The sequence below is a fragment of the Callospermophilus lateralis genome, chromosome 3 (genome assembly GCF_048772815.1).
Source record: "Callospermophilus lateralis isolate mCalLat2 chromosome 3, mCalLat2.hap1, whole genome shotgun sequence".
Classification (NCBI taxonomy): domain Eukaryota; kingdom Metazoa; phylum Chordata; class Mammalia; order Rodentia; family Sciuridae; genus Callospermophilus; species Callospermophilus lateralis.
This window is the reverse complement of record NC_135307.1, coordinates 165,843,218-165,868,303: the sequence shown is the minus strand read 5'-3', so window position 1 is coordinate 165,868,303 and position 25,086 is coordinate 165,843,218. Positions and strand designations below refer to the sequence as shown.

Sequence of the window (25,086 nt, the reverse complement as noted above, 5' to 3'; positions counted from 1 at the left end):
GGTACCTAGGGTAATGACGTCCATCTCATTCCCCATCTTCCCTGCCCCCATGCCCCCTCCTGTCCCTTCCCCTCCCCTTTGCCCAATCACAGTTTCTCCATTTTTCCCATGCCCACCCCAATTATGGATTAGCATCTACTTATCAGAGAGAACATTCCATCTTTGGAAGAAACCTTTGATTTCTTAAGTGAAAAAGAAGTAGTTTGTTTTTCTGCTCTCTGTATTCCGGCCCATAGACCTCAGGTGCCTTGATTGTTAGGATTCTCATAACTTCACATGGGTATTTCAGTTGTGTTCACAGAACCTCTTAACTCTGATGAAATTCACCTGTTTTTCCTTTTGTTCCTTTGTGCTATTGTTGTCATATCTACAAAATCCCTGCTGCATCCAATTCTGTGGATTCACCTCCACCTAGGAGTTTTATGGTTTTTAACTCTCACATTTTTGGAATTTGATCCATTTGATTTGTTGTTTATAGTTTGAAATAGAGATCCAACTTCATTCTTTACATGTGGCTGTCCAGTTATCCTGCCCAGGCCAATCATTGAAAAGACTATTTTTTATTTTTTTTTTTTTGCTTTCAGTTGTCTATCAACTCTTTTGAAAGCCAGGTGACCATATAATGGAGGTTTGTTTAGGACTCCCAATTTATTTATTTATTTATTTTTGATGCTGGGGAACTCGACCACTGAGCCACATCCTTATCCCTATTTAGTATTTTATTTAGAGACAGGGTCTCACTGAGTTGCATAGGACCTTGCTGTTGCTGAGGCTGGCTTTGAACTCAAGATCTCCTGCCTCAGCCTCCCAAGGCACAGAGATTTCAGGCCTGCGCCATTGCACTCTGCAGGACTCTCAATTCTATTCCATTATATCTATCCTTATGATAGGACAGTTGCTTTCTACAGGTTTGTAGTCAATTTTTAAGTTGAGAAGTATGATTCTAACGTTGTTAAAAATTTTCAAAATTATTTGATTAACATGAAGTTTTGAATCAGTTTATCAGCTTCTGGGAAAAAAAAAAAAGATAAAAAGCAGAGTGGGGGGCTAGGGATATAGCTCACTGGTAGCATGTGGATAGCCCTGGGTTCAATCCCTGACATGCACAAAAAGAAAAGAAAAGAAAATGCAGGTGGGATTTTGACAAGAAGTGAGTCTATAGATCAACTAAGGGAGCAGTGTCTTCTGTTCCATGAACAGAATTCTGCATCTTTTTTATTTTCCAGCTTTAGAAACTTGGGCAATTGAACTACTTTGTGCTGTTTTATATTTTAAGTAAAATAATGAAGATGTATTTAAAGATTAAATATTTGATACATTTAAGGTTCAAAGACCTGTTATTGACACATGATAAGCTCCTAAGAAGCATGTGTCCTTGTTATTGTTATGATGCCCTCCTCTCTGTACTCTCTCTATTCTCTCTTCACCCAACCCAGTGCTAGGGATCCTGGATTGTACTCAGCTCCCTGGTATGTTAAGGCAGAAGAGAGGCTGAGACAACTGCTCCAGCTTTTCTTTTTCTGTGTGATAGTGGGACTGAACTCAGGGCCTCGCACATGCACACGTTAGGAGAGTAGTCTACCTCTAAACCACATCCCCACCCCTTTTAGTTTTTTTCCCCCCTTGAACAGTCTTGCTGAGTTGTCCAGATTGGCCTCGAACTTGTGATCCTCCTGCCACAACCTCCTGAGTTGCTGGGATGACAGGCGTCTGCCACTCGCGCCCGGCTGCTACAGCTCCTAAACAGTTTGTTTTCCAGCTGTTAAAAGAGCCTTTCTATTGATTTACATATTGCCATACTAGTGTCTGTTGTATTCTGCTGCCATTCCTATCCTCTACTATCCCCCCTCCCCCCCTCCCTTCCCCTCTTCTCTCTCTACCCCCTCTACTGGATGTGCAACTGATGTGATTCTGCAATCTGTATACGGGGTAAAAATGGGAGTTCATATCCCACTTGAATCAAAGTGTGAAATATGATATATCAAGAACTATGTAATGTTTTGAACAACCAACAATAAAAATTAATTTAAAAAAAATTAAAAAATTAAAAAAAAAAAAAAAAGAGCCTTTCTAGGAAGCCACGACTCACTCTCTTGCTTGATTCATGAGATTCTGGGGTTTGTTTTGTTGGTGTGTTACAGCTGGCCAGCTGGCTGGAAACTCCTCTGTGGAGATGTATCGCCAAGTGCTTCTGTCTGGTTGTCGCTGTGTGGAGCTGGACTGCTGGAAGGGAAGGACTGCAGAAGAAGAACCTGTCATCACCCACGGATTCACCATGACGACGGAAATATCCTTCAAGGTAGAGTGGATGTGTGTGGCTCACAGAGGGAGCTGGGGAGACCTGACTCCTTCTGGAGAAAACTTCCTCAGGTAGAAAGTCCCAGTAATCACAATAACATCCATAGGCTGTTAGTCATCTTTATGATATCACAGATTAAAATTAAGCAGCTTACCCATGGTTAATTGGCATCAAGTGAATGGATGCATGCTAGTCGAACTCTAAGGAAACTTTTTTTGGGGGGGGCATTGAAACCAGAGATCTACCACTGAGCTACATTACCAGCCATTTTGTTTTATTTTTGAGACAAGTTCCCACTAAACTGCTGAAGGCCTCAGTAGGTTACCAAGGCTGGCCTGGGGATTGTGATCTTCCTGTTTCAGCCTACCAGTTCTGGGATTATACGTATATGCCACCACGCCTGGTTCTGGTGACAGTTTTATAATGAAAAAAAAATCTTTTTTTATGTCCATATTTGGCATTAGTATTTCTTTATTACATTTTATTTTATTTATTTATTGGCACTGGGGATTGAACCCAGGGGCACTTCATCATTGAGCCACATTCCCAGCACATTTTTCTTTTCTTTCTTTCTTTTCTTTTCTTTCTTTTTTTTTTTTTTTCTGAGACAGGGTCTGGCTAAATTGCTTAGGGCCTTGCTAAATTGCTGAGGCAGGCTTTGAATTTGTGATCCTCCTGCCTGAGCCTCCTGAGTTGCTGGGATTACAGGTGTGAGCCACTGTGCCCAGCTGGAATTACATTTACTATTATGAAACATGTATAGCAAAGTATACATACAACTTATTTCTACAGTTTAATTAATGAATATAAAGCGTATACCCATGTAACTACCATCTAATTCAGGTGTGATATCATACTCCTGTAATCCCCGGGACTCAGGATGCTGAGGTAGAAGGATGGCAGCTTTAAGACAAGCCTGGGAAACTTAAGACCTGTCTCAAAAAAATAAATAAATAAGCCAGGCATGGTGGCACATGCCTGTAATCCCAGCAGCTAGGGAGTCTGAGACAGGATTCGGAGTTCAAAGCCAGCTTTAGCTAGGGAAAGGTACTAAGCAACTCAGTGAGGCCCTGTCTCTAAATAAAATACAAAATAGGGCTGGGAATGTGGCTCAGTGGTTGAGTGTCCTTGAGTTCTATCCCTGGTACCATAAATAAATAAATAAATGGACTAAGATGTAGCTCTGTGGTAGAGTACCCATGGGTTTAATCCCCAGTAATGGAAAAAATAAAAAATAGAAACAACCCCATGTACCTATTCTCATCAGCGTTGTGGTCTCCCTACCCTCAGAAGTGACCACCCTCTTAAATAGTGCAATGACCACTACTTTGTACATTTTAGCACTAAGTAAGTTTAGGTGCTGCCCTAAACGTTGTAGCTCCCACAATTGTTTAACGTGGTGTGTAAATTGATTAGTACTTTGTGCCTTGCTTTTTAAAAACTCATTGTTTAGAAGGTTCATCAATATTATTCCATATATTTCTAGCTTTATTTGCTTTATTTATCATGACACTATTAATTACTACTATTTAATTAAACAGTGATACAGATGGAGTATCTTTGATCCATAATGCTTGGGAAAAGAACTGTTTCAGGTTTTTTGAAGTTTTTTGAGCTTAAGAAAATTTCCATAGACTTTGCCAGTTAAGCAAACATAACCTGAAAACCTGAAATACAAAATGTCCCACAAATTTTGTGAACATTATGTTGGCTTTCAAAAAGGCTCAAATTTTGGATCACTTGGGTTTCAGATTTTTGGATTAGAGATACTCAAGTCCATCCTGTAGCAGAGCTTTTGATATGTTGCTATCTACCCATCAGGACTCCAGGAACATGCCTCTAGTCAAAGTTGGGTTTATTTGCTCATGAAGGAGTAGAACACATATCATGGAGAACAGTAATGACTCAGTAAATGTTTGTTACAGAAAATTTACAGGACTTAGGTTTATATTAGGTGATTTAGAAGAGGTTTCAAGTGCTGCTATGAATTGGATGCTGTCAGAAAGCAGAAATAAACCTATAATAGGTGTCTTTTTTTTTTTTTTTTTGAACCCAGAGCTTCTTGCGTGTTAGGCAAAGACTCTTCCACTGAGCTACATTATCAGCCCTTCGTATTTTATTTTAATGCAGGATCTCATTAAGTTGCCCAGATTGCCCTCCAATTTGTGATCCTCCTGCCTCAGCCTACTTAGTAACTGGAAATACAGGCATATGTAACCAACCTCCACTAAGACTGGAATCTTAATAAATCCTCCCTTGAGTAAGGGTAAAAGCTGTTAATGTTAGGGAAGCTTCAGGCATTCTTATTAAACAGGAACTTATACATTCACATGTGTTATCATTTTTTGACCCAAATTGGATTCTTTTTCTCTCTTGGAATCATGGAAATACTAAAGGAGACTGAGCATACAATGAGCAGGGTAGGAAGGCTCATCCAAAAAATAAGAGAAGCAAGGAGACAGGCTCACAGATTAGCTTTTCAACCTATGGAGAGTGTAAAATCATGGATATAGGATAAAAGAAAAGAGAGGCTAATAAAAGGGAAGAATATTCATGTCTTTTCTGTGAGTGGGTGGTAATTCAGGTGCCACCTCTTTTGCTCTTTTTACAGTTATTTCCAGTATGATCATGGCAGTTGTCAGCTGTCCTGGCACTGGGGTGGCGGGGGTGCATTTCATGTACAGATTGGATTATACTGCAGTTAGAGGTCATTTGGAGGTCCCTTAGGCAGGCAACCTAGATCTGGCTGGTTTAGGCTAGCAGAGGAGCTTCGGGCTCCTGGATGCAGAGATGAGATTAGGGTGGGGCAGAAGCTCATCTACGTGATATAGGCAGTACACTGGATAACACTGTGGACACCTAATCCCAGATTTACAAGTTATATCCACATCTTCAAAGACCCATCCCCAGAAGATTGGGCCATTTGGGTAGGTAAATCTGGGCTCCTAGGAACCTAAGGAGGTATCTGGAAGATAAATGTTCAGTCTTCAGGGAACATGTGTTTCTAGATGACTAAGATTTCTCACTTTGGAAGGAAATTAGAAGATAAGGGCTAGAAAACATATTCTAGGTCCTCATCCCATTACCTGGGCTGCCTGGATTGTAGGACAAAATTGATATGGATCACCAGCTCTTGCCCTAAGCAACCAGGGGAACAGAGCCCAAGTATGTGGGTAGCTAAAGTGGGGGAGAGGGAAGTCCATTGCAAATGACTTCCATTGCAAAGTGAGAGAACTTAGAGTCCAGAAAATTTGTGAATTAGATGGGTAGCATCACTGAAATTGGTGACAAAACTTTGGATGAGGAAGATCATCAACTACTTGGTTAGCCTATACTAAATGAAGTTGTGTCAGGAAAATGGGGGTTTATATTTATTTATTTAGAAAGAAGCTTGAGGAGTTGTTTCAGAATTATTGGGAAAAATAATCCCAAACCCATTTTTTAGCCCTGGGATATTTGGGATGTGAGAAAATAATTTATCATCTAAGAGAACAGAGATAGAGAAGCCCAATGTTCAGGGGACAGCTTTGCTTCAGTTTTGACAAATGCATTTTTCTGATCAAAGGTACTTTATTCAGTACAAAAAAAAATGTGTTCAGAAATAATATCATTAACACCTTAAAATATTTTGCTATCTGTGTCTAGGAAATTTGACTTCTCCTGCTTTGTTAAACATAGCCTGTAATACAGTGATTAGAGAAAATAGAGGCACCTTGCATTAATGTTATGACAAAGTTTCACAATGGGATTGACCTTAATTCTGATCAAAATCTTTAAAAGTTGTACCTGCTCCTGAAATCGACTACTCTGAAAATCTTCATATTTTCTTAAGTGGAAAAATCAATGGGTTTCTATTTTATTCCCATAGTCCTCCCCGCCACTCCAGACTCTGCCACTGTCCTTTGCCATTTATCTAAGATACCAGCCTAACTTGACTGAACTTCTTAGAGAAAGTGGGGGCAGATGATGCTGGGGTGTGGCCAATACCATTTGGGAGTCTCTGTCAATGGATGGAAATGGTTCTAAAAAGGAAGAAGCTCAATCTGATGGGGCTGAGGTATGTGTGGCCCTTCACATGGACCCACTGCTAGGAAAACCAGCCCACCTGCCCTCAGTCTACCCCTGAGTCCTCGTGAGGAGCTATTATATTTTCTTGAACATCAAAAGACTTTAGTTGGATATGGTGGCACACTCCTGTAATCCCAGCCACTCGGGAGGCTGAGGCAAGAATCACAAGTTTAAGGTCAGTCTCAGCAACCTAGTGAGGCCTTAATCAACTTAGACCCTATCTCAAAACAAAAAATAAAAAGGGCTGGGGATATGGCTCAGTGGTAGAGTGTGCTGGGTTCAACCCTCAGTACAAAAAAAAAAAAAAAAAGAAGTTGTCTTCCAATTTCTTTGGGTTCCTTGAGTGAGAATAAACCCCAAGCACATTCTAAGGCATATTTATTTTATGTGGAGCATCTGCTTCCCGGCCTTTGCCATTAAGTTTGCTTGGAGTGACTCTTCTCAAGCACTTGACCAAACAAGTGGTTCTTCAATCACACCTATAATCCCGAGTCGTGGACTCCCTGAATAGCCCTTCCTGGTGTCTGGAAGTCCTGCTTCTCAACCATGTCTACACACTTGCAGACAAGTGTAGAGGCTTCAGGACTAAATCCAGCCCAGATCCTGCTTCCTCTGTCTGCTGGCTGCAATTATGGATGGAGAGGTGACCAGAGAAGAGCCATATCATCTCTCCAGTGGTTAGATTGTCCAGCCATCCCTCCCGCTCATGTGCACTGGCAGGATAGTTAGTCCTGGCTGAGACATGGGTGGGTGGTAGTGGGTGGGAATGGATGAGGGGAGTAGAAACGGCAGCCCATGTTCCGGATTAATACACAGCAAGGCATCTCTGCATCGGGACCAAGGGTAAGACAAGTGAAATACCAGTGAGGCAGACTTTAAGGGGACTCCTAACTCTCAGGGTCCTGTTGGTGCAGAGCAGTACCTGGAGAGAGGGTCTCTTTAAATTTGGTACTTGAATAACTTCCTTCCCTTTCCTCACCTTCTTCCCAATTCTGCTCTGCATGATTATCAGCATGAAATCCACTTTTCCAGAACCAAGTATATATAGTGACTTGTAAGAAAGTATCAGAAGAGAAACAAGGAATAGTGTCCTACGTAATTCCATCTCCTACCTCCAAATTACCATAATTCTTACTACTTCCCCCCTCACTCATACAGCTCCAAGTGCCAGGCAGATAGACCTCAAGCCTTTGCATGGGCTGTTCCCTCTGCCTTGAATGCTATTCCCTGAAGTACCCTCATGGCTCTCCCCTTACCTCCTTGAACCTTTATCAAATGCCACCTTCTCCTTGTGGCTAAGTAGAACTCTCTATGTAATATTCCTATTAGCCATCACTCCCAAGCCCACCTTGATAAAATTTTTTTCAACCCTAGCTTTCCATTTTTTCCACATGACACTCATCACCTTCTAACAACCTGCTTTTTAAAATTATCATATTCCTTGTTTGTTGCATCTCTTTCTAACGTGGTGGAAGCACCACAAAAACAGGAGTCTTTGTTTCGTGTCTTCATCTGTCCAAAGCACTTTAAACAGACCCTGGCATATAATCAGTGCTCAACAAATGCTCTGGATGAATTTTTCCATCCCAAAGCCAGAAGACAGAGTATAGCAATGCTTTCACTTTTACTCTTTTTACCTCTGTGCATCATCTACGTAAATTTCATCTTTCTCCATTTTTGCATGTGGAATTTTATGTACAATGTATTGGTAGGCATTAAAAAGACTCTCCCAACTTTTGCTACCCAGGCTTTCCCTTACACTTGGGCCTGACCTTCACAGCCATCAAACCATATTCTATTTTATAGATACAGTGTGTATTGCAGCTGCAAAGTTCATCATTTTTATGCCATACAGCTTATCTCCTTTCAATGTATATGATGCAGAACATTCTAGTGCAATGTATCTGCCTACTGGCATTTGATGCCTATTTATTGTATGAGCCCAAATAAAAGGTTATGTTCAGTGAAAGGGGACGTGCTGTAATTCAGTCTCTTTGTGGAGGCCTTTTTATTCTGCAGTCTGGTTTATTTGTTACTTATCCCATATATCTGCTCCTTTGTCTCTATGCCTCATTGTCTTCTGATGGCCCTGATGTAGTAATTCACCCTTTGGTCTCATTCTTTCTGTTCCTACTCAATCTCCTTCCTTCATACACTGCACACCCCCTCCCTGCCCACTCCATCCCAGGCTGGTCCTTTTTCTTTCCTCAGGCAGCTCCCTTTTGAGCAGAAATTGTACAGAATGGAAAAATGGGTAATATGAAACAAATGCATGATAAACATGGATCAAATGTGGGTAAATTGTTAAATCGAGCATTTCTGAAAATAAGGCTTCATTCCCTGAGAGAAATAATAATAATTTAGGATACGGTTTCATGGCTCCAGAAATGCACACATAAAATGGATATCCAAATACACCCTGCTGTTGTCTGTCAAGGATAAAGGCAATTTTCCCCACTGGAGGTTAGTAATGGAACCATATGGTTAATAGATTATTGAATCCAGTGTTAGAAGTATCTGAAAACTGGTTTTGTCTTGATAACGAACAATTGAGTAGGAAGGAACTTTCCCATCCAATGTCCTCTAATTATAGCAGGTATGAAAGAAACTTAAAAACTACAACTAGTCAGGTGTGGTATCACATCCCTATAATCCCACCGGCTTGGGAGGCAGGAGGATCACAAATGCAAAGCCAGCCTCAGTAACTTAGCGAGGCCCTAAGCAACTTAGCCAGACCCTGTCTCAAAATAAAATATAAAAAAGGGCTGGGGATATGGCTAAATGGTTAAGCACCCCTGGGTTCAGTCTCTGACCAAAAAAAAAAAAAAAACAGAACTAGTTTTCTCCTCCTGAATGATCATGTGCACCATGCACATTTCAAAGGAGAACAGAAAAAAAGTTCTCTGATAGAAACTTCTAGCATTTTCAGTTGATTCCTACTAAAATTATTAGATAGAATTCAATAAATAGTTTCCCTCACCCATGGTTTAAAGGTTTGCAAGATCTTCTAGACTGGCAAGGTTATGACAGAGATGAGGAGCGACAGTTTGGAGAGAGGAGGAGAGTGGAAAGAGAGAAAGGCAAGGATGCTGCTCAGGAGCTGCCTGACGGGGTTCCAGTACCAGCTTCTTCATTTACTGGCTATAAGGCCTTGAAACCTTCCTCTTAGAAGGAACACTTTCACACTGCTGGTGGGATGTTAAATTATGGAAATCAATAGGGAGGTTCCTCAAAAGGCTAGGCTTGGAACCACCATATGGCCTAGCTGTACCACTCCTCAGTATTTACCCTAGAATTAAATACATTTATAAGACAGTGATACATGCATACACCTATGTTTAAAGCAGCACAACTCACAATAGCCAAACTATGGAACCAGCCTAGGTGTCCATCAACAGATTAGTTGATAAAGAAAATGTGGTATATATTCACAAGAGAGTTTTATGCAGCCATAAGAAAAAATTAAATTATGTGCTTTGCGGGAAAAGAGATAGAACTTGAGACCATTCTGCTAAGCAAAATAAGCCAAATTCAGAAGATCGAGGGTCATATGTTTTCTCTCATATGTGAAAACTAGAGAGGAAAAAGGAAAGGAAAGTTGTGGGGGATCTCATGAAAATTGAAAGGACATTCATAGAATAGAAAAAAGGAACTCTGGGAGAGAGGAAAGAAGGAAAAGGGAAAATACTGGGAAAGGATATTGGCCAAATATCAAGTGCATGTACAAATATGTAACAACAAAGTTCACTATTACATACAACTATAATATACCTGTAAGGGGGGGGGGGGTTCCTCTTAGCAATCCAAACTTCCTTCCTTATCAGCAAAATGGAGATGATAATCAACATACCTTCTAGGGTCATTGTACATAAACATTCAACAATCCTTCTTCATGCACAGACATGGCATGCATACCATAAATACCCTACAAATGTGAAATGCAAAAAGTCAAACTTCAGCTTTTTTTCTATAAGTACAGTAGTCCTGGTACTATATAGGCCAGAATTTCCTATCAAGGCAGAGTGAGGGTGGGAGTTAAGTCCTGTGTCAGGCTGTCATGATGAAGGCTGTGGGTGTCCCCCATGCCTAACCCAGGGCATCCGCTTCAACTTGAGGAAGATGCCATAAGCTCACACTCTATAGTAAATTAAATACAACCCAGGCTTTGATTAGGAGCCCAGTGGGAGCTGATCAAGGTGAGACTGAAAACATTCCTGGGGTTTAATCTTACATTCTCTTCTCTGTGATCTTGGGCAAGTCAATTTATATTTCTGAACCTCAAATTCGTAAGCTGTACAATGGAAGGTAATGTTTTCCTTATGAAATGTTAGCAGCATGGAATAAAATACCTCTCTGGGACAAAGCAAATGCTCATCCAATGACAGGTTTTGTTTTTACTAGTAAGTGAGCAAGAGGGAAGGATTAGGATACCTAGGGAGGAGACATTAGCAAGGCGAATTAACATTAGTTGATGTGATAATATTTACTAAACATGGCTATCTCCTTCACCCTCTCTTGAGGCATCTTCACAACAGATCTGTGGAAAGACGTTTATCACTCGCCCTTTACAGATCATCAAGTCAATGCACAGAGGCATAAGCTGGTTTTTCCCAAGGTCACATAGCTAGTAAGTCTAAGAGGTAGCAGTTTGTTTGAATCCACAAATCAATGAAATAAATAAATTTAAATCTTTAAAGTGTTGCTTTCTTTTTATAGTGCACTTATTTTGATGGACTCAACTATCATAAAAGTTAAATTGATTATGTATGAAAGGCGATCTGTGAATTCACTTCTAAGAAACAGTGAGAGTGACTCTTCTTGCTCCATGCAGGCAAATCCTTCTTAAAGGATATATGCAAATGAAGTACAGAATTAGAAAGCCTAATTTATACTCCAGAGCAAGGGAAGTAGCTTAATGGCATAGCTATAAAGAAAGCTATGTGTTGCATAGGGAAGGTAGAGAAGACAGTGGAAAAAATTTAAATGTGAAGAAAGTGAGTCAAAATTCTTACTTGAAATTCTGTAAAGACTAAGTGCTACTAAAAAACAATGCATGAGAGTGTGAAACTCCCATAGTATCAACAGTGATATCATTAAACAATAAATGAGATTGCACTTCAATGCTAGTTAAATAAGAAAAACATTTTGAAAATATAATGCCCCAAACTGGTGAGTATGCATTTGCAATCTGGTCCTTCCTACATTTCCCTGGGCAATCTAAAATGAAAAGTCATCTGGAGATACATGGGAGACTCTAGAAATATCCACATTTTTTATTTCAGTAATTCTCCTTCATATAACCCATTCCTAGAAAATCATGCAAAAAAGGAAGGAAAAATGAAGATGTTCTTTGAAGGATTCTTTGAATGACCACTCTTAAAGCATACTCAGCCCACAGCTGAGGAATAGTTAAATTAACTAGGATACTTCTATTTGCTTAGAATTTTATATAAGTTTATGACAAATATATTTTTTAAAAAATATAGATGGAAGAATGAAGTACTGATACCTGGTACAACACAAATGAATTTTGTCAGCCTGCTAAGGGAAAGATAGCAGATGAAAAAAAGCCAGATACTGCATGATTCCATTTGTATGAAATATTTGGAATAGGCACATCCTTGGACACAGGAGTAAATTAGTGATTGCTTAGGACTAGGTGGGTGAGATGGGGCTGGGGAAGAAAAGTGACTGCTGGTGGGTACACAGTTCCTTTTGGGGGATGATAAAAGTTTCCTAAGGAAGATCAGGATGATGCTAGCACAACTCCAGGAATATACCAAAAACAATTTAACAGACCACTCTGAATGCTGAATTGAATCTCAGTTAAGTCTTAATACAAACCATGTACTGTAAAAGTAAGTTGCGCGAATACATGCAAAGCAGACTAGAAGTCAACATAACCAAATACTAACAGTAGTTCAGTTGAGAAAGTGAACTTGTGAATGAAAATTAGCCTTCTATTATCATTGAAAACTTTTTTCAGTGATTAGATTTCTTTCACTATGAAAAATGTTAGATATATTTAATAAATAGAAGAATCATTCTGCTTTACAACTATGTCTTTCCTCCATCAAATTCAGTCTCCTTTTTTTTTTTTTTTTCACCTTGAACAATCGAGTTAGATATGTTACAGGCTGGCTGACCTCACAGTCATTTGGTACAATTCTATAAATGGAAAAGACAACCATATGGACTGAGTGTTGCTCAGTGCCTGCCTGGGTTCCATCCCCAGCATTGGAAAACAAACAAACAAAATAACAACAAGCAAAAAATAAATAAATAAACATCCACCATATTAATGGGTTTAACCCAAAGGGGAAAAAAAATCTACACTTTAAAATTTCTGGCATATTGAATATACATCTGTTCTCATTTTTAGGAAGTGATAGAAGCAATCGCAGAGTGTGCATTTAAGACCTCACCTTTTCCAATTCTTCTATCATTTGAGAACCACGTGGATTCGTAAGTATTCAGGACTTTCAGTGAGGAGTCTTTTCCCCAAGTCTGTATTTAACAATCTGATAATTGTTCATCAGATTTAAGATTGTTTGACATTATTTCTGGGCATGTTATTTCAGCATCTGTAGTCTCAGCAGCCTGGGAGACTAAGGCAGGAGGATCACAAGTTCAAAGTCAGCCTTAGCAACTTATCAAGGCCCTAAGCAACTTAGCAAGACCCTGTCTCAAATAAAAAATAAAAAGGGCTGGGGATGTGGCAATGTGGCCATGTGGTTAAGCACTGCTGGATTTAATCCCTGTTCCCCCCCACAAAAAAAGAAAGATTTTTTGACATCAATGGTGTTCAATCATTTTACCATACTATATAACAAGTGGCATGTTTTCATTCATGTATGATAAAACTTATTCATTTAAAAATCATCAGCATTAAAACTTCATTGGACTTACGCCATAATATGATTTTTAATTAAGGACTTCTGTTTACAAAAAAAAAAATAGAACATATTTTCTTATACTATACATATCTTCTTTATAGATTTGGAATGCAGTGGGCCACTTTTATAACTCTCCTTCATCAGCATCTTCTGTTGCATGCAGGTTCATAGTCAGTTTTGCCACCTTAAAATGACCAGTTATCTACCTGCAGCTGGTGGAAGGAAAACTGCAAATTCTATTCATCCACTCTGTAGTTGTACAGAATTCAGCCTGGCAAATGCTCCATCCTTCTTCTTCCTGTTGATTTTCCCATTTGTTAGTATGTGTAAACATTTTCCTACTTCAAAATAATCTGCACTTATTACTGAGCTACTCAAAGTAAAGGTCATTTTTACCTGACTCTATTTCCTTCCCTCCTTCCCTCCTCCTTCTTTCTTTCTTCCCTCCTTCCCTCCTCTTTCTTTCTTTCTTTCTTTCTTTCTTTCTTTCTTTCCTCCTTCCTTCCTTCATTCCCTCCTTCCTTCCTTCCTTCCTTCCTTCCTTCCTTCCTTTCTTTCTGCTGGTAATTCCACTCAGGGTTTCATGAATGCTAGGCAAGTGTTCTGCTACTGGGATATACACCTAGGTTTTTTTTGTTGTTGTTGTTGTTTTAATTTTAGTTTGAGATGGACTCTTGCTAAGTTGCCTAGGCTGGCCTTGAAAATGACAATCTTCCTTCCTCAGCCTCCTGAGTAGGTGGGTTTATGTGGGTTTTTAAGTGTACACCACCACATCTGGCCTATTTTATATTCATTTATCACAAAGTATTAGAGTAAGATATATTTATATGTATGATGTGCATATTAATTTATCATACAGTTATTCACTTTAAATGGCCTTACAAGAAAACGCTGTTCTCTGGAATTGGGGTTTTAGCTCAGTGGAAGAGAATTTGCCTAGCATGCACAAGGCCTTAGGATTCATCCCCAGCACCAAATAAATAAATAAATAAAAGAGGTTATTTTCTTTCTTGAAATTTTGGAACTTAAATTACCACGCATAGAACCAATTCAACGTCTGAAGAACACATAGTGGAGCCACCATTGCTCAAAAGACCATTTGTGAAGCCCTCCTGTTCGTCTCAAGGACTCATGCCTGATTTCTCAATCCAAAGCTAACAGGACCTATCTAATTGTGCTCACTGATTCTTTTTCTCCTCCTTTTAATCAAGAGTCTTTCCCAGGTCACTGATTTTCTTTGTTCAACTTATTTGCAACATGGGCTTGCATTTGCTAATTCTGCAACAATTCACTAAACCTTAAAGAAGCAGTTTGGTCATCATCAGATTTCTAAATAATTAAATGTGAACATTCATTAACATATACATATAGAGAAGCCTTATTCTGACATAACCAATCTTATAAGGGTCTGTTCTTCTATTGCCCTCCATAAATCCACGTTACATCCATTGGTCCTTGATTCCGTTTCATTATCATACATTGTCCAATGAGTGCTGTAATCATTTGGCACATAGTTCTTCTAATACTCCTGAGGGTCAGTTGAAGAGAATGGAATTTATTCTGTCCCATTGCTGTTTCTCAGGGGCACCTCTTTGGTGGCTGCATCTAATGGCTGCTTGTTGGTGACATCTCTGACTTGCCTGTGACTTTGCTGTACCTCTTCCTTGTCTCTGCCCATCCATTTGCTTTTCAGTTCCCACAATGCTTTGCCACTTTTCTTTCAGGCACAGTAGTCACCAGACTGATTGATGTGTGTGCTTTATTTTGTCTACTTTTGAGAAAAAGCATTCAGTGTGTTTATTTTCTTAAATATTTCTATTTAAACTAGACAAAATGAAAGTCTATTGTTCTATTCTGGATTATCATACCTGCTACACTGCACTCTCTCTTAATTAACCAAAGAAGTACTAGCAACTACCATGACCATAAATATAACAACAGGTAGCATTTATTGAATGGGTATTTTGTGCCCAGGAACCTTGCAATTATTTTATGTGCCTGAGCTCATGCAACCCTCAACATGAACCCAGGTGCCCTTCACCATAAATATGATGATTATTCTTAGTATATGGATGAGGAAACTAAATCCCAAAGCTATTCAAGATTATGCAGCTAAAATATGACAGAGATGGAATTCAAATTCAGTTGGCCTGGGCTAGAGAACTACAGCATTTCCTGCACCTGCACAGAAGCATCATGAGCTTCCAAAACACGGAATTAAAACAACCAGAGCATCTGCAAGACAACTGTCTATAAATGTTCATGCTTTTGTGGCTTATGAACTCCAACCACAGAATTTTTTTTTTTCTTTTTAGTACTGGGGATTAAACCCAGAGGTGCTTTACTAGTGAACTCCAGCCCCAGCCTGCTTTTTTAATTTTTTTGTTTTGAGACAGGTTCTCACAAGTTGCGTAGGGCCTTGCTAAGTTCCGGAGGCTGGCCTTGAACTTGGGATTCTCCTGCCTCAGCACCCTCTCTCACGTTGCTGGGATTCTAACTGTGCATCACCATGTCTGGGCCACAGGGTGTTCTGTTTGTTTGTTTGTTTGTTTGTTGTTGTTGTTGTTGTTTTGCAATCTTATGCACTGATCATACAGAGATCCAAAACTGGGCGTGGAAACTCCCTACCTTGTGAACAAAAGCAAAGTGGGTGGCTGCATAATACTGTCCTTTCTGGGCAAATAAGTTTAGCTATTAAAAGTGTCATTAATAATTCAAATGTGACAAAAGAAAACAGGAAGACAGCCTTCCCAGGGTACCAAGAGTGCTTCCCAAGCCATTAGAAAATCCAAAGGCAGTGAAATGCAGAGACTGACTCCCACTGTGGGAAGATGTTTGCTACACATTTCCTCTGTCCTTCAGCTTCACATGAAAATCCTTTAGCCATAAGTCTTTCCTGGGAGGGGTGTCACATGGCCAAAGAAGGCTGATGGACATCCCCTCCCTGGGTAGAGCCCTATCCTTGACTTGTGGGTCAACTCACTTGGTTCTGGACCTGTGGCAGGTCTCATTCCTTGAGTCCCAGCACTGTTTCCTTCTCACTAGGCCTAAATGTTACCTCAGAATCCTTCTCAACCCAGTGACCCAGGAGCACACCCTCAAAACATTTGAAACCTATTTGCCATTTCTGGTGAACCATTTTATCCTCTGGTGCCAGATTCGGAGATCCTGTTCCTGCTGATTTGGCCCACAGCCCAAAACAAACTCGTACTGGGGGGGAAATGGAACAAATCCACAGCATTTTATGGTTTCTCTCTAAGTATTTGAAATCCTCTATCCATAGACAACAAAAGAGACTCTGCCACTAACTGCTGTCCACTTAGTCACCTGCTACCTCAGGCTTCCATAGAGAACTCTCTCAAATGCAGGTTCCTAAAGGGCTCTCCCACTCCCAAATTAGAATTTATAGAAAAGACTTGAAAATCTTTACAAAAAAAGTAAACAACAACAACAACAACAAAAAGCCCTAGTTGACCCTGACAGCCCACTTTATTTGTGAACTAGCACGTTTACAAAATGAATCCTGTATTGAATTCAAATGAAGCAATCTCTAGCCCTGGTTCAGCTACAGACAACTATGAGATTTTGGACAAGGTTCTTTATTTGCATGGACTACAGATTCCTTATCTAGAGAGAAGGAGGTCAGTATCGTTCAATTTGGGGGATTTAACCCCATGAGTTGGTATGTATTCTTATCAGATACTGACTCTTTTGCCAGATTTAAAATTATCTATCTATCTATCGATGTTCACAGTGCTGGGGATTGAACTCAGGGACTCGAACACGGAGCTATAACCCAGTGCTTTTGAGACAGAGTCTCACTAAATTGCCTGCAGTGGCCTCAAACTTGTAATCCTCTTGTATCAGCCTCCTGAGTAGCTGGGATCATAGGTGTGCACCACTGCACCTGACTGGGTATTTTAATATCTTTAGAAATATCTGTTTCAGCCTGAAGCTCAAAATGTATTTATGAATTTTTCTCTCTTACTTTATTTCTATAGTAGCTGGTATTGATGCTCTAAAAAATTCAGGACTTTTTTTTTTCTAATTGCAATTTTAATGCCTTTTATTTCTGCAGTTCCTCCTGTAATTAAAGTAGGTTTGTTTTCCTCTCACTTTTTGTATTCGGTTTTCTCTGTGCTCTGATTGAGGCAGGTGGGCATGTGTGTTTATTGAGAACATGAATAGCCTAATTACTAAGTAGCACAAATCATTTTTTTTTTCTTGGACAACTACATTTAACTTTCTCCATCTTAGACACAGATCCTTGTTTTTCAAAGTATCTGCATCCAAGGGGAACTTCTTAGAAATGCAGCAATTCTGGCCCCATCCTGGGTTCTATTTCAGAATTTCACTTCAACTGGACCCCAAGCGAGTTGGATAAAGTGCTAGAGGGAGGCTCTGAATGCTTGTATATCCATAACCACCTGCATCAGAATTACCTGCAGGCTTGCTTCAAAGGCAGATTCCAGGACTTCACTCCCAACTCCATGAATCAGTGAACTGGGACTTGGCTCCATCACCTGCAGTGTTAATGACTCAGGTGTTTCTTTAGTTGAGTAAGAATCATGGCTTCAGCACCATCCTTCTTGGAGACTACCTAACAGAGCACACTTGTTTAGGGTCACCTGAATACCTCCCTGAGATCCCTCTACTAGTAAGAATATGGTTTCCCAGAAATCCCCAAAGCAGGAGGACATCAGGGTAAAAACTCTTCCTTTTTGTTCCTGGTCACTAATCAAAGAGAACTTAGAACTCCCACAATCTACCACTTAAGAAGAAATGTCACCTACTGCAGCACCTGATGACTAATATTAATCTATCAGATTAATTTAAAGCTTGAACATGCATCAGAAGCATGAAGAGGACTTGTGAAAATGTGGAGCCTTGACTTTTGACTCTGTATCTGCATTTCTAACAAGTGCCAGGTGATGTTGATGCTGCTGTCCATGGACCACACTTGGTGTAGTAAAAGATCTATGGTATATAATAGGATCATTCTTTGACAGTTTTCTTAAGTGCAACCTGGAAGCTTGTATGGACCCAGCACAGATGGACTTATTCTCAGCTGCAGCAGGGAGCTGGCTGACTTGGCGGAGGCCCTGTGTGAGTTATCACTGGGGCAAAGAACATCCACCTGGGCCTATCCTTTCGAGATCAGCCACTACTGCACCTGCTCCTAACGGTCTCATTGACACAGTTTCTAAGAAGTTGTCCTTAAACCACCACCTCCAGGGCTTTTCAGGGTCACTTCTCTGATCAGCAGTGATTTCTTTTCTCTGGCACTACTGAGGACTTGTGCCCTCTACTCTGAGGACTGCGTCAGCCATACAGTAAAATTTCATAAAGGCCAACAAAAGTCTGATGAGGAGTAAGAAGGCCTTTGTACATTTTCTGAATCTCTCCTCTGCTTCCCCCTGCAGTTCCAAGAAAGCAGTAACTTGGGAAGTTCATATTTAAACCCCAGATAACTCGCCTGATTCCTAAAACACATGCTTTGTTTTTTTAAAAAAGAAAAAGAAAACGGATATAATGAGAGCTTTCTCCTGTGCATTATTGCAATATTATTCCACTCCCCTCAGCGCTCCTTCCCAGAGGCGACAGTCCATGATCCAGGCTTCACATTCAGGAAACAGGGAATGAAAATGAGAGTCACATTCTGTAATTCATCTGAACTGTGGGAAAGCTGCCTTTTCATTACTGATGCTTATTCTCAGTACGATCCCTGTTCTTCTACAATGTATTATCATTGTAGTGTGTAGCTATAAGTATGGGAAATCAAGTTCTACGGCTGTAGCTCAAAATCAGAGTCCATAAAACCCGCCAGAATCGGATACCTTATAACGATATTTAACATTCCACAGAATGAAAAAAAAAAATTTATTGCATTCAAAAAGGTCAAGGAAAGCAGGAGCTCTGAAGGAGTAAGGCTGTTCCCTGCTATCAATGTGTTTACGAGGGCTGGAGGCACAGTTTGTCTAGTCTAGCTGGCAGACACTGCCTTCCAGAAGTGGGATCATCTTACAAGTGCCTTGCTCTTGTAGCATTTCAAAGGCATTTGCATCCATTACTTCATTTCATCTTCTCAGCATCCTTTGTCCCTTTCCAAGAGCAGTTGTGATCCTCCTCGTTTTGTAGATCCAAAGCGGTTCAGGAGCCTGGAGCTCCAAGAAGCCACAGCTGTCCCAGCCTTTTCCCATCAGAAGCCATCAGGGCAGACAACTCTCAGGTTTACCCTCCTTTGCTTCCCTCTTATGCACATCAGAGATGCAGAGAAGGCACCTGTCCCCAAGATGCCTGCTGCTTTTCTCTTTCCTCTAGGACCCCCCCTCCACAAGTCCCCTGTCTGCTGCTTTCTCTGATGAATTTGAGACTCGCTCTCCTTCGATGCCTCTCTGTGCCCCTACCTTTCATCCTCCCCTGCCTCCTCGTAAACACTCCTTTGAAACTCTCTGTAGGTCTGATAAATTTCACCCAGGAATTCACATGGAGCTATGGGAAATTTCACTCTCCAAGTGCCTTGAATTAACATAGAACTGGGGAATGAAATAAGAGGGATGGAGTCTCTAACTCTGGAACCTTTAAGGCTCTTGTGACAGGCAAATGACCTGCTGTCTGCCCTGTCCCTGTCTATGCAGGTCAGCCTTTAAAATAGGCTCACTCAGCCCATACCTTTACCGTCCATGGGGTGTGCATGTAGTATTTAAATTCACCTAAGTAAGGATGGGGATTTAAAATGATAAAACTTGATCCTGAACGGTGGGCTCAGGGAATTGCCACTTTTTGTAATTGATAACACAAAGTCACCCTGTTCAGGCTCCTGTAAGAAGCTTCCCTGCTTGCTGTTTTTCTTTCTTGTTCTCCCTTAGCCCAAAGCAACAAGCCAAGATGGCGGAGTACTGCCGACTAATCTTTGGTGATGCCCTTCTCATGGAGCCACTGGAAAAATACCCAGTAAGCAGGTTTGGTGTTTGCCCTTGAAGATAGGCATGCGTTCTACCACGGGGGTTGGAGGGAGACTTACTTCCTTTCCATATTGATAATGAACTCTCTAACCTGGAGGATGCTGGCGATGGGCCCCAGGGAAGGTGGAAATGTGTCTGTCTCCTCCTCTTCCCACAGTGCTTTCCTTCACTCACTGCCTGATGTGACTCAATTAGGAGTGCAGAACCCCCAGCAGTTACAATCAGCCCACAGAGAAAGGCCAAGAGGACAGGGCTCTGCTTACCTCCCAGGGAGGCTTCTCACACCCCTTTGAGATAGCAAAATGGGACATTGGGAGTGTCACGATGACCTGTCTCATAGTTGCTGCCCACTCCTTCCATGTACCTTTGAGGCAGAGCTCAGGCTTGCTGTTGCTGTGGTCCTACCCCTGTTTGGGGAAAGAAAGCAGCAGAAATAGCCTAAAGTAGCCTCTTCCCTTTTGGATCCTTTAACCCAGTCCCCAAATATCCTTAAGTGAGTTCATCTCAGTCCCCAGACTCATTCTAAACAAAGAATAGAGGACTCGCTTAGAGGAGTTCAATAGATTTTCTAAAAATAGCCCATCCTGTGGCTTGCACACGTGCTCTCTGATATAATATCTAATAAACCTCTCATGGGAAATTGATTTTCCCATTAGATGTGCAAACTTGAAATTGTAGAATAAGATTTGCAAGGATGATAGCTAGAATCTCATGGCTGGAAGGAAATCTGAAACCACATAAGTCAGCCTCCACTGATGCCGAGGAGACGTGCGGCTACCCTAGCTATTTCCAGGAGGAGAATTTGGCTGTTTAAAGCTGCATCTGAAAAATTGATTGCACAGTCTCGCTTGGAAGTTCTTGCCTGACTTTACCAAGTCTTCCTGCTAGAGGCATGGCTTCCCTTTGAAAATTCAGAACAGTGCCTTCTTATCTGTCCTAGATCAAGATGGTTGGATTCATTTACTTCACCAGAAAACTCATGCAAGTTCAGGTTTAAGACTTAAATCTACCAATATGTGGCTGAGATCTTATTTATGTATATTTTGTTGTGTGAAAAAGAAGAGTATAGCAATTAAAATATATCTTTAATGTGTAAAAAAATAAAAAAGGGCTATGAACCAGCACCCTACAGGACACACAATACTAATGAGTCACATCCAAGGTAGTAAAGAATAATCTAAACGCTCTGGGTATCCAGAACTGTGCTGGAATTTCGGAGAGGACATCTGAAAGAGAGGGGCAGTATTTTTAAAGATTTTGCTTTTCCTTTGTTAGCTGGAATCCGGAGTTCCTCTTCCCAGCCCTATGGATTTAATGTATAAAATCTTGGTGAAAAACAAGAAGAAGTCACACAAGTCATCAGAAGGAAGTGGCAAGAAGAAGCTCTCTGAACAAGTGTCCAACACATACAGTGATTCCTCTAGCGTGTTCGAGCCCTCATCTCCCGGAGCAGGTGAGTGGCCATGGGCTCCTAGGGTGCACGGTTTGAGAATTGCCACTCTGAAATTCATTTACAGGGAAGTTCAGCATTGCTCCGGGCACAGTATTAAACTGCACTGGTTTTCTGTTGCCTTTAGAAACTTGATGATTTAAATGCACACAAATATTGTATCCTTCCGTTCTCCAGATTCAAAAGTCTTGCAAGGATCTCATGGGCTTAAATCAAGGGGTCCACAGGGCTGTGCTCCTCTCTGGAAGGTCTAGGGATGTCAGGAGCAGTCTCTACAGACTCAGTCTGAGGCATAGTTAGATTCAGCCAAATCTATTTTATTGATGCTCATCACACTTCAGACACACATCCTAATTCTAAGTCCTAAATGAGTCTACACCTAAGGATTCCAGATGCTCACCTGTGGTGTGTCTTAAGTTCAGAACTCTATCCAGGATGGAGGGGTCTGGCGCAGGGGGGAAAACAGTGACAGAGGTCTCAGTCTGTCTATCTGAGTCCTGTTAGTCCTGCTGTGTCCTCAAAGACTACTTTTAAATCCTAGTTCAGTTGTGCTTGCAGCTGATAACTGGATGAGCTCTGGGGTCTACGCCCGGGTTTAGACTCTTATGTCACTATCTTAAGTCTATCTAAGTTCTGCAGTTTATGTAAGTTTTGCAGTTTACATTACATCATGGACATGATGCTTACAGTCTTCATCTAACACACACACACTAATTAATGTACTCCACAGTCAATAATCCTATAACATTTTCTGGTACTTGTATCAAAGGAAGAATTTGTTTCTTTGCTTTTCCACCTCCTAGCGGCCTCCCACATTTACTGACTCAGAGCCCCCTCCCCTAGCCTCAAAGAGAGCAATGTTTCATCTCCTCTGTAGTGACCGGTCCCTGCGGCCACTGCTGGGAAGTGTCCTCTGCTTTTAAAGAGTCATGTCATTATGTCAGACCCACCCAGAAAATCCCAGGATAATCCCCCCATCCTTTCATTTAACTTATCTGCAAAGTCCTTTTTTTTTTTTTCTGCAAAGTTAGTGTATTGGCAGGATAAGACATTCTTTGGGAGGACATTATTCCAGCTTCCACATTAGCCAGGTCATCTTTGTTGTGACCACATGATAAGCTTCTTAAGGGACACATTAACACAGGACTGTAGATGAGATACTGAGCAAAGACATTCTCATTGATGATCCAGTGAAGCCTCCTGATGTCTCAATTTTCCATGTCTTACAGAGGCTTTCTAAAAATGTGAAATGGCAAAATTGCTTACATTACCTATCAAAGCTACTAAGCCATGCCTATTATCGTTCCTTTTCCTTTTAAATTTAGGTTGAAATGAATTTTTTTGTGGTTGATGAGGAAAGAATTGGAAGTGGTTGCTTGTTTCTTTGGGATGATTTGTCATTTCATCTACTTTATTTTCCAAGTTCAATCAGTCTCAACCGTCTTACAGTGCACCATAAAGACCTTCCAGCTTGGAGGGTGATGAATGGAGAAAACTTGAAACTTGCTTTAGGAAGTTCTTTAGCTAAAAGTTTAACATGCTGAGTGTAGCTCAGCAGTAGAGTCCTTGCTCAGTGTGTACAGAAGATCCTGGGTCCCATCCCCAGAATGGCCCTACTCCCTTAAAAAAAAAGAAAGAAAGAAAGAAAAGTTTAACTTTGGTACCATTACACTGAAAAAAATTATTCATTTTATCTGCAAAAGATGAACATACACATTACCACTTACCTCAGGGTTCAAGATTTCTAGATAAACACCTGTCAGAAATGCATATTTATGTTTACCAAGAGGCATGTGCCAGAATTACTTATAGTAGCATGATTTAAAAAAATAAATAAAAAATAGCAAAACACTGGAAACCAATCAAATGTCCATCAACAAATTAATAAATCATACTGTGTCCACACAAAAGAATTGTATGCATCCATGAGAATGATCTATGGCTATATATAAAATATGATGTTATAAACATATGTTGAGCAAAAAAAGTCAAATACAAGAACGTATTCGCTATAGGATTCCATCTATGCAAAGGACAAACACAGGCAAAACTAATCTGGGATGTTAGAAGCTAGGGTAGTGGTAACCCTTGGAAAAAAAATTGCTGGAAGTGAGCCCAGGAGGCCTCTGGAGGCTGGGTGGTATTTTCTTGGTCTGGATGCTGGTTACTCAGACATCTTTATTTGGTGAAAATTCATTGCACTGCACACATACCGTATGGGCACGTTTCTATGTTCCTATCACACATTAATTAAGAGATTAGAAAACAATGTGGACATTAAAATATCAACTCCAGGGCAATCAGGGAGGGAAAAAAAAAAGGTTGGTCAAGACTCTGACTTATCTTTTCTCATATTTTCCTGTCTTAATGGCCAATGCCTTGTATTGTTTAGATGAATATCCTTATCAGTCGACATGATATAATTCTTTGAAAGGGTTTTTGTTTTGGAGCTCTTGCATGTGTGTTTCAAACATTATTGCACAATTCTGATTTGTTTTACAAAAATAACCTTTATTCTCAATAAAAATGTTCTTTTTGAAGTTTTGAAATGATTGTCTTTAGAGGCTGCCTATTTCCTAAAATACCTTTGTCCCTTGAATGCTAGGAAGCAGGCTGTGTCTTCCTCAGTATGTGGGTGCTTAGTTTTTTTTTTGTTTGTTTTAACCATCTGCATTTCCTACTACCAGTTCTCTCTCCTCCTCTTATTAACTAGCTGCATTACACAAGTAACGATTTTTACAGGCCATGAACATTATTGCTTAATACAGAGTAAGAGCAGCAATCTGTTAGTAATTTGGTAGATTCCCTAAGCTAGTCCCTGGTCTGTTGTGCAATCATTATTTATTTCAATGGAAATTTTTGGACATGTTAATAGGTAGGTAGGCCCCTGCATAAAAGACTACTGCTAATTTGCCATTTGGTTTGTAGATGTTCAGAGTATTGGGAACTCAAGTTACTTGAAAAACATGAAATAGATCTTATTTCAAGACTAATTTACTTATCACAGCCTGTATTAGCCAGAGGACTTTCAGGAGTCTGCCCTCTGCCAGGAAACTTGTCTTAGAGAACTAAGATCAATATAGTTTAATAAGATTCCTCTGAGGCTTCTCCAAAAACTTATCAGGGAACCCCATAAATATGTACAATCGCTATGTATCAGTTTTAAAGATAAATACAAGTAAATAAGTTTAAAAAACTTAACCTATGAAGGAAAAACCAAGTCCTTTCTCTTATAGTAGAGAGAAACAAATTATTTCCCACAGAAACAAAAGAATGACCTGATTGGGTATTGCAGTGACTGGTGTATTATTGTGTCCCATGAAACATTTTGTAAAAGACTCTGCCAAACATCTTTTCAGTTTGCTTGATTAAAAGAATCCCCTCTCTAATTAAAAAAAAGTAGTAATA

General features: G+C 40.3%; 1 protein-coding gene across 3 annotated transcripts in view; it reads left to right on the top strand.

Moving 5' to 3' along the window:
• Positions 1 to 25,086, top strand: part of Plcb1 (phospholipase C beta 1) — a 707,068-nt gene that overhangs the window by 531,242 nt on the left and 150,740 nt on the right. For all 3 annotated transcript variants that reach the window (XM_076851538.2, XM_076851540.2, XM_076851539.2), the window contains 4 exons: positions 2,142 to 2,299; positions 12,750 to 12,832; positions 20,133 to 20,217; positions 21,504 to 21,681. In XM_076851538.2, coding sequence (XP_076707653.2) covers positions 2,142 to 2,299; positions 12,750 to 12,832; positions 20,133 to 20,217; positions 21,504 to 21,681 — 504 coding nt within the window. The remainder of the gene's footprint in view (positions 1 to 2,141; positions 2,300 to 12,749; positions 12,833 to 20,132; positions 20,218 to 21,503; positions 21,682 to 25,086) is intronic.